Genomic DNA, 18788 nt, shown 5'->3' with positions numbered 1-18788 from the left:
GGATTGTATTGAAATACCATCTATATTGCCTTTGAAAAGCTTTAACAATTGTGAATATTATGTTTACAAATTACTCATTATCAACAAGGGAGCAGATTTTGAGCTGTGCTCTGGAGTTCATGTAATAAAGTCACTATCAATAGCAATGCTGAGGCTACATCTCAAGGAGAGGGACAAATAAAAAATATTTTTCAGTTCTACGGTGATAGTCTTCTCAGCTTTTACATTAACTTAATGACTTAATGGTTCCTTATTAATGAATGTCTCCATTTCCCCACTAAATATTTCTACAATATTTATCTATAAACAGTCTATATAAATTTGTTTCAAAAAAAAAAAAGCATATAAACTTGCTGCAGCCAACTTTTTTCTACTGCGGCCCCTGGATTATATCGGGTCATCTGGAGCATCCAAAATAAAGAAAGTTAAAAAGCACAGGTACATAAAGAAATTCTCTATTTTCTCCAAAACCTATGTGCACAAATCTGTAGACACAGTTGGCCTGGTGTATTAGATTTAGTTTCATTCCAGTAAACAAATTCTCTCAGTAAAGGGACAATTTATGGCTGAAAATAGTAGCTTGACACCACACACCTTAACCATCAAAACTTTAGTCTGTGAATGTTTAGGAAAGCCAGTGACCTCTAAACATTTGTAAATTTAATATCAAAAATGTTAACGTTACTTGACCCCAAATATTAGAGTTATGTACATTATTGTTACCTGAGACCCCGAACCAGTAGAATTGGTAGTACTGGGAGTTTGTTAGAAATATACGATCTCAGACCCCATCTCAGAACTACTAAATCACAATCTGCATTTCACAAGATCACTATTTGATTTGTAAACCCATTAAAGTTTGAAAAGCTCTGCTGTACTTGCATCCTTAACTCAGTGGCTAATCCCTTGAGATTTTACTCTAGATAAACTGTGCTTCTTTTACTCTAGGTTAACAAAGCTTCTTTTACTCTAAAAAAGGCAATGGCTTTCATCTTTGCACAATAATCTTAGTGTTTACGTTTTTCTGATTTCTGTGATGACAAATGTAATTTATAGGCAAAGTTTCAGGTGGGTGAGAGAAGTGATGTGGGGCACCATTCAAGAAAGCAGGGATTTTTCTTTCCTGAAAATGTGTTCCTGATCTCTTCACTGCAAATTATCAGACACTATATGGCTAGACAATATTTAAAATGCAACTTCTTCATGATTCTTTTAAAGATCAAAATTTTTCAGAATTTACTCAAACCCTAACTTAAGATAAACCAGTTTTCATTTTTCTGATGGAAAGGTTGCATACAGTTGTTCAAAACCAGTCATAATAATAGAAATTTAGATCCAGAAAGTATGCTAGTCAGTCCATCCATCTCCTTTGCATTTTACAGGAAGTAATTTGCAAAAATTTTTAGAATTCATTATTTATCCTCTATGTAAATGATGCCCTGCCAGCTTCCAAAACAAATTTATTATTCTAAAAGATTACATATATGAAATACAATTATTTAATTAGATTTATTTTTTAATGTAAAGGGGAATCAAATAGGTGTACCAACCACCTCATCTGTGTTTACTGAAATTGACCATTAAGTTAGAATCTTCATTAAGTTCAGGAAAAGGAAACTAAGGTTAAAAAAAAAAAAGGGAAAAGAGACTACATAGCAAGTTAGCATTTTCAATACCATGTGTTGAATCCCAGTTGAGGACCTTAATAACCAAAGAGTTCACTTTGTTTTTTAAAACCTTATATATGGATGATTAAAAAAAAAAAAAAAAAACTAGCCAGGCACAGTGACACACTCATGTAATTCCTGTAATTCCAGCTACTAGGGTGGCTGAAGTGGGACGATTGCTTAAGCCCAGCAAGTTGAGGCTGCAGTGAGCCATGATCATGCCACTGCACTCCAGCCTGGGCAACAGAGTGATATTTTGTCTCAAAAAAATAAAAATAATAAATAAATACATACAAACCACATATAAATGATCAATTTGAACCAGATTTTTATCTGAAGGGTTACATTACTACAGTAAATGAAAGATGCTTAGATTTGGCTCAGCATCATACTAATGTATTGAATTAGAATAGTACTATTCTACTGAATGAAGTCTAATATACAAAAATAATCTCATTGGCTAAATGAATGAAAATGATAAGAGCAAAGATATAATTTAACTTTTTTAAAAAGGACAAAACAAAATACTGGATTATTGACTTGGACTTCAACTAACACCTTGACAATTGACTTAGACGTTCAAATCTATGGGGTGTTATGCAAAGAATGGTGAATAGATATTATCCATTTTAGTAAAGGAAGAAGAGGAAATCAGTATGTCAATGCAAAAAATACTGAAAATCAGTAACTTCCAGTAGCCCTTCAGTTATTCATAGGAAAGGCATATAGTTAGAAAACGTTTGTCTAATCTGGGAAAACGTGTGTGTATGTGGGGTGTGTGTGTGTGTGTGTGTGTCGAGAGATAGGAATTAGATGTGGGGGGGACCTTCCTTGCTATACAATTTTTAATGAGAAGCTGGAGCCTGCGGAATTTCCTAACTTAGAGATAACTTTAATAGGTGGATAAACCATAATCTGTCAGATGTCTGAAATCAGGGTTTGTTTTTTTGTCTGTTTTTTTTTTTTTTAAAAAAGGCAAAACTCATGAAAGATACTCCATGATAAGCAAGGGCAATTCTAAAGGAACCACACAACTGTGGAGTGATTTAGCGTTGGCAGACACCTTCTACACTTTTATCTCAATCCCTTTTCTCCCAAATCTTTGCCAACAGAAGTCATTACCCTTTGTGGGCAGAGGGCAGCCCTGTGGACTGCACGCTAAGCATGCATCACCTCCCCACCATCACCTTTATCTCCAGCCTCTCCCTGGCTTTGCTCCAACTCTCCCTTTTTTCTTGGGCATGCTAGACCAAGAGAAATGTCTGATCGTTCTGCCCTTCTCTAAACTTGAAAAATGCACTATGGAGATAAAATTCTCATATCTTTGGTGTCTATATTCACCAAGTTAACTAAAGAGCTAAATAATCTACACCTTGTTTTGCAGAACACTAATAAAAGGCTATCATTTTGCAGTCTGCCTACATTTATACACTTCCACTGGAGGGAGAAAAAAGTAACTCTTCTGTAGCTTACTGAACACTTGCAGAGCTAATTGCTTTTCTTTTATTACTTCATTTATTACCTCTTTAGAGCAATCTGTGAGGTATGCAGTATTATTGTCTTCAAAAAAAGAGTAAACTGAGGTACAGATAGAGTAAATAACTTACCCAAGATCTTAAAATCTGTAAATGGTGGAACCAGGTTTCAAAATTTGGATACATCTGAGCCTGTGATTTTAACCTCCACACTATATAGCTTCCCATAAATAAACCTCACAAAGTTTCACTGTGAATGATTGTTTATGTAAAATAGCTATTCATGAAGCTCTTCTTCCTATAAATAAGGCATCATTTCAAAATGACATGTTTGCCTGCAGCAGGCTCAGAGCTTAGAAAGATAATATTTTAATCAGATACCACTCATCCTTACCAATAATTTGGCATTTCTGAATACTTTACCGTTTTCCCGAAAGTGTATGTTTAAAATCCCCCTTTTGTTCTGTCCTGATTTTTACTCACTTTTTTCTGATTTCTATTAATGTCAAAACATATATTATGATTATGTACAGAAGCATCAAAAGATAAGATATTTCAGAATAACCAAAGACTGAAAATTCTGAACTTTAACAGAGACTATGCATTGCAAATATTTGAGGATCACTTATTTGAACTTGAAGAAAATTGGTTTCTTGTTATTAACTAAATTGGCTCTGTTGGTAAAAACGTGACTACCTTAACTGTCTTCTTTCATTGCTGCCCCCTTATTCTTTGTTATTTTCTTTTTCCTGTAATAATGAAATATCAATAACTTATTTATGTTATCTGCTTTGTGAAACATGAGCCGGCCTAGAATGACAACCTCTTTTCCCACATCTGCATATTCTCTCCTTGCCCCTAGTCTAAGATCATGTCAAACAGGGACATATTAAGCTTTTATTGGATAATGTGCTTTAACCAACTTGTTTTTACATTACACTGATACATTTATAAATACATTTTATTTTTTTACAAATTTAAGACATGGAGATGAAATCAAATCACCTTTGACAGCCACCTTCAACTTTTAGTCCCACCATCCTCATAGGTGACTATCTCTATCACAGTTTAACATATTTAATTCCCACCCTTTGTTAATGCTTTTACACACACATCACATGGATCTAGATATATTATATAATATTGCTTTTTACATGGCTATGTGTTGTACACACTGTAATACAACATCCTAGAATTCAGCTGTTTTTGCCAAACATAGGTATGACTCATTCTTTTAAATTGTTGCATAGTATTTCATGGAATAAAAATATTAAGATTTATTTAACCATTCCCCTATACAAAAACATTTAAGTTCTCTCCACAACTTTATTATTACAAACATTGCTGCAACATCCTTTTTTATGAATCCTTATAAACATGCATTACTCTAGGGTAGATATTGAGAAGTAAAATTTCTAGGTTGTGGCATACATCTTAGTTGAAGAGATATTCCTGTGCTAGGAAGTTATATTAGGTCATAAAGGCTCAGCACTAAAATAACAACCTCTTCAATCCTGTAGTCTAGAGTTATAGGAAGTCTATCAGTTTGGCAGCAGTTGTATTTTTCTGATGGAAAACACATTGCAGTGGGGATAAAAAGAAACCAAGACTAACCCTTTCTGCTGCTGATTAGAAGTTGTGCAGCCTCTCCAAGTTTCTGTTTCTTTGTCTGCAGTAATTTGGAGATAGGACTAGATTATTTCTCAGAAATTTATATATCTACATGACATATTTCTGTTCTTAAGTTATTCATTCACTGTACAAGAATATACAAGGCATATATAAGAGTCTACAATGTTTCCTTAAGAAATTAACAAGAAATAATACCAGAAAACAAAGCAATGTGTAAACAGATATTTATACAAATACACGTAGGCTGCAAAATGTGTGATTTTTTAAAAAACTACAAAAAATTCTGTTCCATTGGTCTACATCTCTGTTTTGGTACCAGTACCATGCTGTTTTGGTTACTGTAGCCTTGTAGCATAGTTTGAAGTCAGGTAGTGTGATGCCTCCAGCTTGGTTCTTTTGGCTTATGATTGACTTGGCAATGTGGGCTCTTTATTGGTTCCATATGAACTTTAAAGTAGTTTTTTCCAATTCCGTGAAGAAAGTCATTGGTAGCTTGATGGGGATGGCATTGAATCTAGACCAATGGAACAGAACAGAGACCTCAGAAATAATGCTGCATATCTACAACTATCTGATTTTTGACAAACCTGACAAAAACAAGCAATAGGGAAAGGATTCCCTATTTAATAAATGGTGCTGGGAAAACTGGCTAGCCATATGTAGAAAGGTGAAACTGGATCCCTTCCTTACACCTTATACAAAAATTAATTCAAGATGGATTAAAGACTTAAATATTAGCCCTAAAACCATAAAAATCATAGAAGAAAACCTAGGCAATACCATTCAGGACATACGCTGAGCAAGGACTTCATGTCTGAAACACCAAAAGCAATGGCAACAAAAGCCAAAACTGACAAATTGGATCTAATTAAACTAAAGAGCTTCTGCACGGCAAAAGAAACTACCATCAGAGTGAACAGGTAACCTACAGAATGGGAGAAAATTTTGCAATCTACTCATCTGACAAAGGGCTAATATCCAGAATCTACAATGAACTCGAACAAATTTACAAGAAAAAAACAACCCCATCAACAAGTAGACGAAGGATATGAACAGACACTTCTCAGAAGAAGACATTTATGCAGCCAAAAGACACATGAAAAAATGCTCATCATCACTGGCCATCAGAGAAATGCAAATCAACACCTCAATAAGATACCATCTCACACCAGTTAGAATGGCGATCAATAAAAAGTCAGGAAACAACAGGTGCTGGAGAGGATGTGGAGAAATAGGAACACTTTTACACTGTTGGTGGGACTGTAAACTAGTTCAACCATTGTGGAAGTCAGTGTGGCAATTCCTCAGGGATCTAGAACTAGAAATACCATTTGACCCAGCCATCCCATTACTGGGTATATACCCAAAGGATTATAAATCGTGCTGCTATAAAGACACATGCACACGTATGTTTATTGCGGCACTATTCACAATAGCAAAGACTTGGAACCAACCCAAATGTCCAACAATGATAGACTGGATTAACAAAATGTGGCATATATACACCATGGAATACTATGCAGCCATAAAAAAGGATGAGTTCATGTCCTTTGTAGGGACATGGATGAAGCTGGAAACCATCATTCTCAGCAAACTATCACAAGGACAAAAAACCAAACACCGCATGTTCTCACTCATAGGTGGGAATTGAACAATGAGAACAGATGGACACAGGAAGGGGAACATCACATACCGGGACTTATTGTGGGGTGGGAGGAGTGGGGAGGGATAGCATTAGGAGATATACCTAATGCTAAATGATGAGTTCATGGGTGCAGCACACCAATATGGCACATGTATACATATGTAACAAACCTGCACATTGTGCACATGTACCCTAAAACTTAAAGTATAATAAAAAAAACTACAAAAAAAAACCACATTGCTTATTTAGTTTGTTTTATTTAATAAAAAGGCTGCTTGGTACCCTTCTCTACAAACACTATATACTGGAGTGAAGTTATCGCTCCCTCCTACCACCCCACCCAGGTGGAGGCAGAGGGAAATTTGTTATAACAGGTGCTTAATATATTTTCTGTGGCCCTAAAGCTGTAATTTCCTGGAAATGCAGTGCCCAGTACTGAGAGAGTTCTTGGAGTTGTTTCCCATGTTCTCCAGATTCTAGCTTCCCAAATTCTGTTTAAGACCCATCTGCTCTGTTGTCTGCCTAAACATAAGCCCTTCCCTCGGCTATATCATCAATTATAAGGAGTACACACACATGCTAAATAAAGAAGGGGCCAGTAGAGGGGAAGTACAGGGAAAGGACTTTCTCAAAAAGAGACTTTGGTGAATTTAATACTCAGTAAAGACTGAAGAGAAAAATATAACTATTTTTTATCCACGTTTTTCAAGATTTCTGCCCTTTAGCACTGAGCCTATACATTCTCTTCATTTATTTAAACTCTTTTTGAAGTTGTAGTAGCATCAAAGGCAAAAGGACTATATGAGGACAAAAACATGAATCAAAATAAAGACAACGTAATTTGTAATGTGGAATTATCAGTCAGCTGAAAGGACAGATGGGAATAAATTATAGAAAATGTAGTTACATTAAAATGAGAAAAATCATATGATGGTCTCAAGACTGCACTTAACAATCACAACACAAATAATGAAAAACCTAACCAGGACAGAACCATAAATAAGTTTGATAATGCCATCCTTGGTTCAACAGATCACAGTTTACTTTCAATTTAGACAGTGTCTACCCACACAAAGTGGAAACTTGAAGCACTCTCTTGAGTAGATGATTTTTAAAGCAAGATTTCACAAAACATGTCAATTGTATCAACTTGTTTAATTCAGTTCTGGGAATGTTTATTATGCACCAGGCATTCTATCAGCTGCTAGGCACATAAACATGACAAAACGTGATCACTACCAAAAAGATGTTACCTTCCATAGGAAGTATGTATGTCCATTCTCAAATCTCAAAATCAAATTAATTTCCGAGTGTGTCATCTTTAAATGAAAGAAAAACCTAAGAGAGAGAAAGAGAAAAACAAGTTATACATACATTTTACAAAGGTTCAGCATAATTAACATAACATGTAAGTAATAACACCCCAAACACATTAGGAATAACCGTTCTGGATAATTCAAGAAAATATATTTTTGCACATTTTAAAAAATTTTGTAACAAAATGCTTGGAGGAAGCAGGATAGTGGCATGGAAAGAACATTGGACCAGAAGTAAAGAAATTAGGTTTTAACTATTGTTTTTTCAATAATTTGCAGTGTTCACTTACATAATTAATTTCACTTCTATAGACTTAATGTTTCTTTAGCTTTAGACTGTTGAATTTAATCTTATTAAAGACCAAAAAGAAAACTATAACAATTTTTACCGTTTTTAAGATTCCTCTCCTTTAGCACTGAGCCTTGTGGAGCCTTGACCTTGTGAGACCTCTATTCCAGTGAGAGAGAAAAGAAATTAAAATTATCTCTGGCCCCTTTTAGCTTTAGCCCAACAACTAAGTCAACTGTTAGAAAAGTACCAGGTGAAGGGTAGTCCTAACAGGCCAAGTGAAGCTGAAAGATGTTCAATTATTCAGTAGACCATCTGCTGCTATTTGTATACCTTACCTTATTGTACAGGAGACTCTTGCATTGATCATAAAGATGCAGGGCAGACAAGTCTTAAAATTGGGGCTTAGCCCAGGAGGGTTCTTGGCTTTGCTAAGGAAAACATTCAAGGGTGAGCTGGTGGTGTTAGACAGCAACTTTTATTGAAGCGACAGCATACAGCAGCAGCGGAGGTGCTGTTTCTTGGAGAGTGGGGCTATCCTATATGCAGTGTGCCCAGAATAGCAGCTCAGAGGCAGTCCTGCAGTCATATGTATACCCACTTTTAATTATATGCAAATTAAGGGACAGATTATGCAGAAATTTCTAGAAAAAGAGTGGTAACTTTCATGCTGTTAGGTTATTGACATGGAAAGGGGCAGTAACTTACAGATGTTGCCATGGCAATGGTAAACTGACATGGCACACTGGTGGGCTTGTCTTATGGAGAGATGTTTCTGCCCCATCCCTGTTTTACCTAGTCCCCATTGTGTCCCAGTGTCTGAGCCCCTCCACAGTTGCATCCCACGTCCTATCTCAATAACACTTTGTGAATACTATTTAATAAATTTAATATTTTGAGATAACAGTAAATTAAACACACAATTCATACTTAGTTTCAATCTTCCATTTCAAGATTCTTTCTTAATAAATTGAAGCCACTTTTCTAAGCATAAAAAGTGGTAAATATAATTCAATTTTTCTTCAGTTCTGTTCATTAAAACTGTATTTAAGTCTACATGACATAAAAGTTAATAATCTCTGAGACCTATTTCTTTACTTAATTTTTGCATATTTCTTATAAATTTGGAATGCAGTGGAAAAGAATCCCACTAGGTAGTTAGTCAGTATATTACAGGCCTCTAACTTGCTGCTATAATATTTATTTAATGAATTCATTCACACAAATCAAAACACTTCATTGAAATTCTATTTATGGCTTACTTAATTTATGATTATCATTTCCAACAGATATTTCACTTTTTTATTGACATATTTAATCTCTGGTTTGTAGATGTAAATTTGAACTTATTCATTTGATGTTACCATGAGATAAGAAAAAAATAATCCTTATTTGGTGAAATATGTAGCAATAAGGTAGAGATACTATCCTGAGATCTTGTGCATGCTTAATAATTTAACCATTTTTACATTCTCCCCTTTTCTCATATATTTTCTTTCTGATTAGACTGTGCATGTTTTAATTAGTTTTTTCACACTGTCAACCTTTAAATAGCCATTTGCCTCACTCACAATCCTTAATGATGTGTAATCTCTCACGGGTAAAATTAAATCAATTCAGCTACCAGAAAAATACCAGAGAAATAAATAGATAAGACCTTCCCTCATTCTTCTATGACTTCCCAAGTTAGACACTCCCACACTGCAAAGACACTAACTACTAAATCTCCAGTTCTTCATCCAAGTGAAACTGCGAAAAGGGGCATAGCCCAGCATAAAAAAGGAAGTCTGACAAGCCTAAGAGTTGGCCTCTTTGCTCTATTCTCACTAGTCTCAGAGGTCTCTAAGGATCTGCTTACCTCTCAAGTCAAGAAGTAATCATTTTAAGTCAATGAAAATGAATAAACTAATCTAGAATGGGTAATCATTGTTATTGATATTAATACCATCATTATGATTAATGGTGTTTATTAGAGGTGATATTTGTGCCAAGAAGATACCTGAAAAGACAGACTAGAATTAACATTACAAAATGTATATGTGCGTATTCAGTGTGAGGGAATTTTCTTAAAGTAAGCAGTGGGAAGGGGTGTAGTAGCATACTAAAGTAATAGCAGCAAAAATTTCGTGGAACAGCCTGGAAAGCAAAGAAGAATCCTAAAGAGGTATTTCAGAGAGTCATTTGTGAATAATTGTATTTTGCAAGATGAATTTTAGGTCTCACCTTTAATATGTATCTTATTGGCATATTACCCATGTCATTATTAGAATTAAAATTCTCAATTCTGGGAACAATTAAAATTGCTATTAAGAATGTATAAGTCCTTCCCTAGAAATGCTTGGGCAGGCCTGTCTCACAGTTTGCTGCCTGCATAATGTAGAAGACATTATTAAGATTTCTGTTTAAGGCTAGAAATAAAATGTTTCTGAAATATATTTTGCAAATAAAATTATTAAATGCGCTATTGTTTCTTTCAAAATAATCTTTACTAAAGCTTAGTTTGTTTGACCTCAACAGTGTATTATACAATGAAATCAAAACATAATCAACCTATTTAAGATAAATAGAAAAAAGGAAAAGAAAGAAAACACTTGGGATATAAATGTTTTTTCTATCTTGATTGTTAAGACTATTCTATATCTTATATTAATATTTCTTCATATGACTAAGTATTAATCAATATTCAGAAGATGATTATGAAAACAGGAAAATATGATACAACTTGCATAGCCAAAGAAAACAAAATGCAAGAATAATGTGACCATATTCTAGTCTTTCATTCAGTAACTATTTCCTTAGTAATTACTATGTGTTAGGTACTGTTTTAGGTCTTGGGATACATAAGAGAACAAAAAAACACAAAAATCCCTGACCTCGTGGAGCCTCTATTACAGTCTGTACTTAAACATGTTTATATGTAATATTAACCTGGCCATCAGTTCCTTTATCACAAGCAGTACGAAGAAAACGCACTTTCTATCAACACCTCCCATAGCTTCAAAGAAGGTAGCTTCTGTCATAAGAACATAGGATAGAAAAGATAACTGCTTACATATCTATATGTCTAGCCCCTCCATCAGATAATACCATTTCTAGCTCAACCTCTTTGAGGGACATATTTATAATACAAACATTAGTGCAAATGGCTTTTGAGAAAAATAAAATTCAGACTTTGGATTCAGAAATGTTTAATGTCACATTATGGAATATAAACATTTTTTGGCCTTTGGAGTCATTCCTAATCATTCTCATCTGGATGAAAGCCACGAGCCAACAACTGGATGTGTTGTTAAACAGTAGCCACATCTCCTTATCCCTCTCTTACATTCTTTCACTTGCTTTTTTGGTGGCAAATAGGAGAAAATAAGGGAAGTCCACAGTGGTATGACTAAGTTCTGCTTGGTGAAGAATAGCTACTAAATTCTGAGACATTCCAGCCCTGCTTAAGAATGACCTGGATGATTTTAGGACTTTAACTTTTTTCTATTAGGATATAACTGTTACCATGTTAGTTCCATAAAGATGACAAAAAATAAGCAACTACAAAGTCCTCATCTATCATCAAGAAGTGCAAATGTTTTTCAAGCAACTGCTATGTACATCACATGTTATATGGCTCATAGTGGTAAAAGACCATCTCTGCAGTATAAATTTGTAAGAGAACATAAACACTTAAAAAATTAAAATGATGTCATATCCCACACCTACACTCATTGCTCGCCTTCCATTCAGACCACACTTGCCCATAGAGATAGAAAGCTAGAAAAAAACTTTACATTTGTAACGGATAGAAAGATGGCAATATCCTCATAGCTCAATCTTCATGGCTCAATCAGTGAATGTTGACTCGGTAGTCAGAGACATCTGGCACAATTAAAGATTTTTAATGGTCCCTGCCCACAAAGGAGATTAAGATATCATAAGGAAGAAAAACAGAAAGAAAAATACAATAAATGCAAATGCACCTAGGTAAATCACAGAATTAAAAGAACAAAGCACGTTAAAAGGAGGATTATGTTTGTGTAAGAGAAAATGAATTAATTTTAAACCTTTAATCTTGATGCTTAAAATTTTAGGGATTTTGGTAATTGCTTTCCAACATTTATATGGCAAGTTATTTAAATTAACCTAGTCTTGCTATTTTTCATTCCAAATCTATTTAAGTCCTTTGTGAGGCTCTCTGACCAAGTAATTTGTATTACTTCTTATTTTCTTTTCAGCTTTTCATGCTTAACAATGCCTAGTTTTAATAATAACTAACAATCATAAGTCAAGATGGATAGTCTTATATTGTAAAAGAAATGTTATAACAAAAACAACTTCGAGATGACTGATAAAGTAGGAAGAAATTCTCTACATTGAAACCAACATTTCCCAGGAAATCTTACATTGCAATACCAAGAAATTGCTTCAGACCTGAAACATCTATTCTGTCCTCTATGTAGAAAAATGATGATGGTATTATAATGGTTAAATTCTTCCAAATCACAGTGTGACGCAGTAGTTAAATTTTTATTTCCACAAAATTACTAGAGCTATTTGAAGAGTGAGTTGATATTCTGCCTGTGCAATAACTAAAAGTCCCTGGCTCTGGTGGGACTCGAGGTATATCTCCAGCCTGTGATTGAGGGAAGATCCTGGGTATTTGGCAGGCTACAGTCTGTAATACAGAATCTGCACCATCCACCTAGTGGTAGCCCAGACAAGAATTGATGATAATGACTGTTTCCCCATCAACTATGACTCACATGTTTTCTAGAGGGTGTAAAAGAAAAGATTGACCACAGGTTATGTCAGACAAGGTATTCAGTGCAATTCGGTAAAAACAAACAACCCTTCCTGTTTCGTTTATCCATTAACATTTCATTCTGGAGGCTCACTAAAACAGATTCAATCTTTTTTAAAAGTTGGTGGGGGGAAGGTGGTATGCTGGGAACTAAGAAGATACAAGACAAAATAATATATTTTCTGCTGCTTGTAGTGTATAGTGCATATAGATATGATACAGGATAAAACCAGTCCCCAAGTTTCAGCAGCCTGAAAAGCCTAGTGTTCAGGGAGGCTTTACAATCTGAGATGGGGCAAACCCTATGTAGGCAAACAATTCACTTTAATATTATGCTAAGGAAAAAGCCAGTTAATCTTTACAAAAGAAGAAGAGAATGAGAAAAAGCATAACATAGGTGAAATGTATTTTAATAGTTCACTTAATGAATAACATACTAATGGGCAATAAGCTTAGCAATTACCTTTATTTAATATAACAGATAAAAACAAATAACATCATTAGATGCCAACATTATTTTCCAGAGCTCCCAGTTTCCCATCAAAATCAACCAAGTTCCAATTTCTAGAGCTTTATTTATTTTCTGTAATTTATAATTTAAGATAGCAGAAAATGTTTGCATGCTTAGACTCCACGTGAAACATTTCTGCCTAAAGAAGAATCCTCAAGCAAATATGTTTGAATTTGACTACATTCACATAGAACTTTCTAGTTTTTTTGAAGATAGAAAAACAAATTTTAAATGCTTTTATATATCAAACTAGCAACACAGGTCAAATATAAAAATAGTGATTAAATAATTTCAGTACAAATTCACTGAACATAATTTTTTACTTTAAAAATTAAATGAGAGGTATTAATTTTACTGAATAGAAAGCACCTTAAGACCTATTTTTAATAATCTTAGAACAAGGCTAACTACAATATGTATCTATATACGATGTCTTCTTTTATTTGCACCTTAATTTCTCTGACTGAGAAGAAACCAGCTGTGTTTAATTGACGTTTGTTAAACACATTGTGTCAAGGTGCAGATAAGATTTATTTATGTGGCTAGTTGTGTGAGAATAATTCAGATTTCTCCAAGCTGAACCTGAAGAGGTTGCTGCTTTATTTGCAGTAAAAATATTCTTTATTTACAACCTGATCTTGATACATGGGGCCTAGAGAAAATACTAGAGAGTAATTTTCATTTTGTTGTATAGTACTTTTCATTAGGAATTGATACATCTCAAATTTTAAAATTTGAATAAATCATAAAATACATGATATTTTAAAAAATAATACTTTGCTTTTTTACTAATTATTGATTAAAGAGCCATAAATATGAGTAATATACAAATTCCTGCTCTGGAAAGTGCTGTAATGTAGTACAGAAAATTAAAATTATATGTTCTTGTAACAGAAAGGATGCAGCACAAAAATACAAAAATATCGTAAAAGTTTAAACAAGAGAAAAGGCCCTAAGAATTTGATGTACCAGAGATCTTTACAGAGGGATGAAGATAGGTTAGGGCATATGGGATAGAGGAGGAAAGGGAGGATATTCCATGCACCGCAAACACAATTGCAAAGATATGAAGATGGAAAAGCAGGTGTTGTGTCAGGGCATCAGTGGAAAGGCCAGTTTTATTAGAGTGTAAGAAGACTATAAGGAAGTCATTGAAAATAAACTTTAGAAAGTAGGTGGTAGGTAAATTATGGCAACCTTGAACTCCTGAGTAGATTCTGAAGTCATGAGAAGTCATGAAAACGGTTGGAGCAGGGGAAGTGTACTAGTCCATTCTCAAGCTGCTGATGAACACATACCCAAGACTGGGTAATTTATAAAGGAAAGAAGTTTAATTGACTCACAGTTCAGCATGGCTGGGGAGGCCTCAGGAAACTTGCAATCATGGCAGAATGGAAAGCTAACATGTTCTTCTTTACATGGTGGCAGGAAGGAGAAAAAGGAGCAAAAGAGGGAAAAGCCTCTTATGAAACCATCAGTTCTTGTGAGAACTCACTTACTATCATGAGAACAACAGCATGAGGGTAACTGACCCCATGATTCGTTCACCTTCCACCAGGTCCCTCCCACGACACATGGAGATTACGGGAACTACAATTCAAGATGAGATTTGGGTGGGGACACAGCCAAGCCATATCAGGAAGTGATATAATTAGGCCTGGCTGTCAAGAGTAACATCATTAACCATGCACAATGTGAGAGAGGCTCTGTGGGCCCAGGCAAGGAGCAACAGAGACCAAGATCAGGGTAGTGACTGCGGAAATGGGAAGGAAGGAAAGATGGCTTAGACAAAGAGAACCTGCACAACTAGGCAAATAATTTAATATAGGGAATTGAAAAGACAAAAGAACATTTTGGCATCTAGATGACTAGATAGTGTTATAATTCATCACAATAGATAAGTCCAGAGGAAAATTAGTTTTGCATGGGAAATTGATGAGCTCCATTTTGAACACGTAGAATTCAAAATGCTTGAAAGATACCGAAAAGGAAAGGTTAAATAAAATAAAATAAGATAAAAATACAAAATAAAAAACAACTATATCACCTTTTTGTTCATGTAAGTAGCAAACTTACCACTTTGAAGCAGAAGCATCATACATGATGCTAACTTATTTTCCAAATCCTGTGAAAATGTTTTCGTTGAACCCTGATTTAATTTTTAGCCATGGTTCCCAGCCTCATTTTACTGACATTTAAAGTAGAATCCATCTTCCTGGACATTTCTATCTACATTTCCTTCTAATTTAAACAGTATTTCTTAACTTCTCATAAATCAGATTGTTTCTCTCTTTAAAACTATCCTGTAATAATTCCTGCCCACTAAGTTTTACCCCTTTATCTTAAATTTTACAAAAAAAAACTCCTCTAACTATGCTTTTGTCTGTTTATCCCAGTTAATGTGTTCTAAATAAATGTATTTCTTTTTTCTTTTCTTTTCTTTTTTTTTTTTTGAGACGGAGTCTTGCTCTGTCGCCCAGACTGGAGTGCAGTGGCGTGATCTCAGCTCACTGCAAGCTCTGCCTCCCGGGTTCACGCCATTCTCCTGCCTCAGCCTCCTGAGTATCTGGAACTACAGGCGGCCACCACCATGCCCGGCTAATTTTTTGTATTTTTAGTAGAGACGGGGTTTCACTGTGTTAGCCAGGATGTTCTCGATCTCCTGATCTCGTGATCTGCCCGCCTTGGCCTCCCAAAGTGCTAGGATTACAGGCATGAGCCACAGCTCCCGGCCCAATAGATGTATTTCTTCCCCATATAAAATGAGATAAAACCATTTTATTTCCCCTCAGTGCTGGTATCTGTATTTCTTTTTTTCATGGACATTGAGAAGAAATGGGTACTGTTTTTTCAAGATTAATTTGGACTTGATTTGACAACTCACAAATCTGACATCTTTTTGTGTCTTTATCACAAATGTTCATCAAATCTGTTTGAAAAGCAGTGTAATGAATTACTATAAACTTCTAAGAAAAAAATATACAAACAAAATGAATCCAAATTCAAGGGCCATAAATTGCTTTTTCTTTACATTTCTCCAACCCTGCGTCCCTCATCCCAGGAAAAATTATTCCACATACTTTTTTTTAACTTAAAAGTAATGTAGGTCAGGTTTTAATCTCATTTTATTCTCTAGAACTTCTGATTTGAAATCTGTGTATGATACTATTTGGCTAAACGCTGAAATCAAGCCACCAGTGGCCCCAACATTTATGTACCCACAGCATTTTTTATATCGCCCCATATATAATGTTATAGTGTAATTATTGTTTGTCTTTCCAGTGTATTGTAAAATCTTAAAGACAGAGTCATCATGTATGGCACAGTCCCTGACACATGGTAAGTGTTCCAATGTTTAATGAATTAATATATGAAGAGATGTATGAATGCTAGAGATAGACCTGGTGGCTGTCTAGGAATTCTTTAGATCCACCATGTTAAAATGTCATATTTATTTCCTTTATTTTCTCTCCTTCTGATAGTTTTCAATTTGTTTAATTACACACAAAGCCAGGCAAGTTATACTTAATTTAAAAACACATGCGATAATATACATATGCCTAACAAAATCAAGATGTGCTATGTTAAATAGTTCCTTTTACTTTTTTCTTTTTAAAATTAACTTTACTGAGGTATAATTATACAAAAAAAAAAATATATATATATATATATATTTTTTTTTTTTTTTGAGATGGAGTCTCGCTCTGTCGCCCAGGCTGGAGTGCAGTGGCACCATCTGGGCTTCACTGCAAGCTCCTTCTCCCGGGTTCATGCCATTCTCCTGCCTCAGCCTCCCGATTAGCTGGGACTACAGGCGCCTGCCACCACGCCCGGCTAATTTTTTGTGTTTTTAGTAGAGACGGGGTTTCACCATGTTAGCCAGGATGGTCTTGATCTCCTGACCTCGTGATCCGCCTGCCTCGGCCTCCCAAAGTTCTGGGATTACAGGCGTGAGCCACCGTGCCCGGCCAAAATATATATTTTAAGTGTAAGGTTTAATGTGTTTTGACAAATTAAAAGAACCATGTAATCATCATCACCATCAAGTTATAGGACATTTCCATAATCTCAAAAGGTTTCTTTTATTTCTTCCCTCACTGCTGTCCCTGGTTCCAGGCAATAACTGGTCTTGTATCATTATTGATTAGAGTCTTTCCTAGAGTTTCATATAAGTGACATTGTGTAGTGTGTACTGTTGTGTGTCTGGCTTCTTGCACTTACAGTAATGCTTTTGAGATTCATTCATGTTGTTGTATCAGTAGTTTCTTTTTTAAAATTTCAGTAGTTTTGGGGGTACAGGTGGTTTTTGCTTACACTGATAAGTTCTTTAATGGTAAATTCTGAGATTTTAGTGCACTTGTCACCCAAGCAGTATACATTGTACCCAATATATAGCCTTTTACCCCCACAACTATTCCCTCTGAGTCCACAAAGTCCATTATAGTACTGTTATGCCTTTGCATCCTTGTAGCTTAGCTCCCACTTATAAGTAAGAGCATACAATATTTGGTTTCCCATTCCAGCATTACTTCCCTTAGAATAATGGCCTCTTACTCTATCCAAGCTGCTGCAAAAGTCATTATTTCATTCCTTTTTTATGGCTGAGTAGTATTCCATGGGGTATATATATCACATTTTCTTTATCCACTCGTTGGTCAGTGGGCACTTAGGTTGGTTTAATATCTCTGCAATTGCAAATTGTGCTGCTTTAAACATGAGTGTGCATGGTTTTTTTTCATATAATGACTTATTTTCCTTTGAGTAGATACCCAGTAGTGGAACTGCTGGATCTACCACAAATTGCTGCAAGATAGTTCTACTTTTAGTTATTTAAGGAATCTCCATACTGTTTTCCATCGTGGTTGTACTAATTTACATTCCCGCCAGCAATATAAAAGTGTTTCCTTTTCACCACATCCATGCCAACATCTATTGTTTTTTGACTTTTTACTTACGGCCATTCTTGCAAGAGTAAGGTAATATCTTACTGTGGTTTTAATTTACATTTCCCTGATGATTAGCAATGGTGAGCATTTTTTCATATGTTTGTTGGCTGTTTGTGTACCTTCGTTTGAAAAATGTCTACTCATGTCCTTTGCCCACTTTTTGACAGGTTTTCTTATTACTATTATTGCTGATTTGTTTGAGTTCCTTGTAGATTCTGGATACTAGTTCTTTGTCAGATGCATAGTTTGCAAATATTTTCTCCTACTCTGTGGGTTGTCTGTTACTCTACTGATTATTTCTTTTGCTGTGCAGAAGCTTTTTAGTTTAAGTAGGTCACACTTATTTATTTTTCACTTGGTTGCATTTGTTTTTGGGATATTAATAATGAATTCTTTGCCTAAGCCAAAGTCCAGAAGAGTTTTCTGATGTTATCTTCCAGAACTGTTATGATTTTAGGTCTTAGATTTAAGTCTTTGATTGATCTTGAGTTGATATTTGTAGAAGGTGAGAGATGAGGATC

The 18788-nt window shown here is 35.0% G+C and overlaps 1 protein-coding gene across 3 annotated transcripts in view; it reads right to left on the bottom strand.

The window, feature by feature from the left end:
* The window catches only part of PKIB (cAMP-dependent protein kinase inhibitor beta), a 253648-nt gene that overhangs the window by 132220 nt on the left and 102640 nt on the right, over positions 1-18788 (bottom strand). For all 3 annotated transcript variants that reach the window (XM_063707825.1, XM_055391252.2, XM_063707826.1), the window contains exon 3: positions 7673-7757. In XM_063707825.1, the coding sequence (XP_063563895.1) occupies positions 7673-7757 (85 nt within the window). The remainder of the gene's footprint in view (positions 1-7672; positions 7758-18788) is intronic.

Source organism: Gorilla gorilla, chromosome 5 (genome assembly GCF_029281585.2).
Source record: "Gorilla gorilla gorilla isolate KB3781 chromosome 5, NHGRI_mGorGor1-v2.1_pri, whole genome shotgun sequence".
Taxonomy (NCBI): Eukaryota; Metazoa; Chordata; class Mammalia; order Primates; family Hominidae; genus Gorilla; species Gorilla gorilla.
The sequence above is the reverse complement of the archived record's forward strand: the minus strand, read 5'-3'. Positions and strand labels throughout refer to the sequence as shown.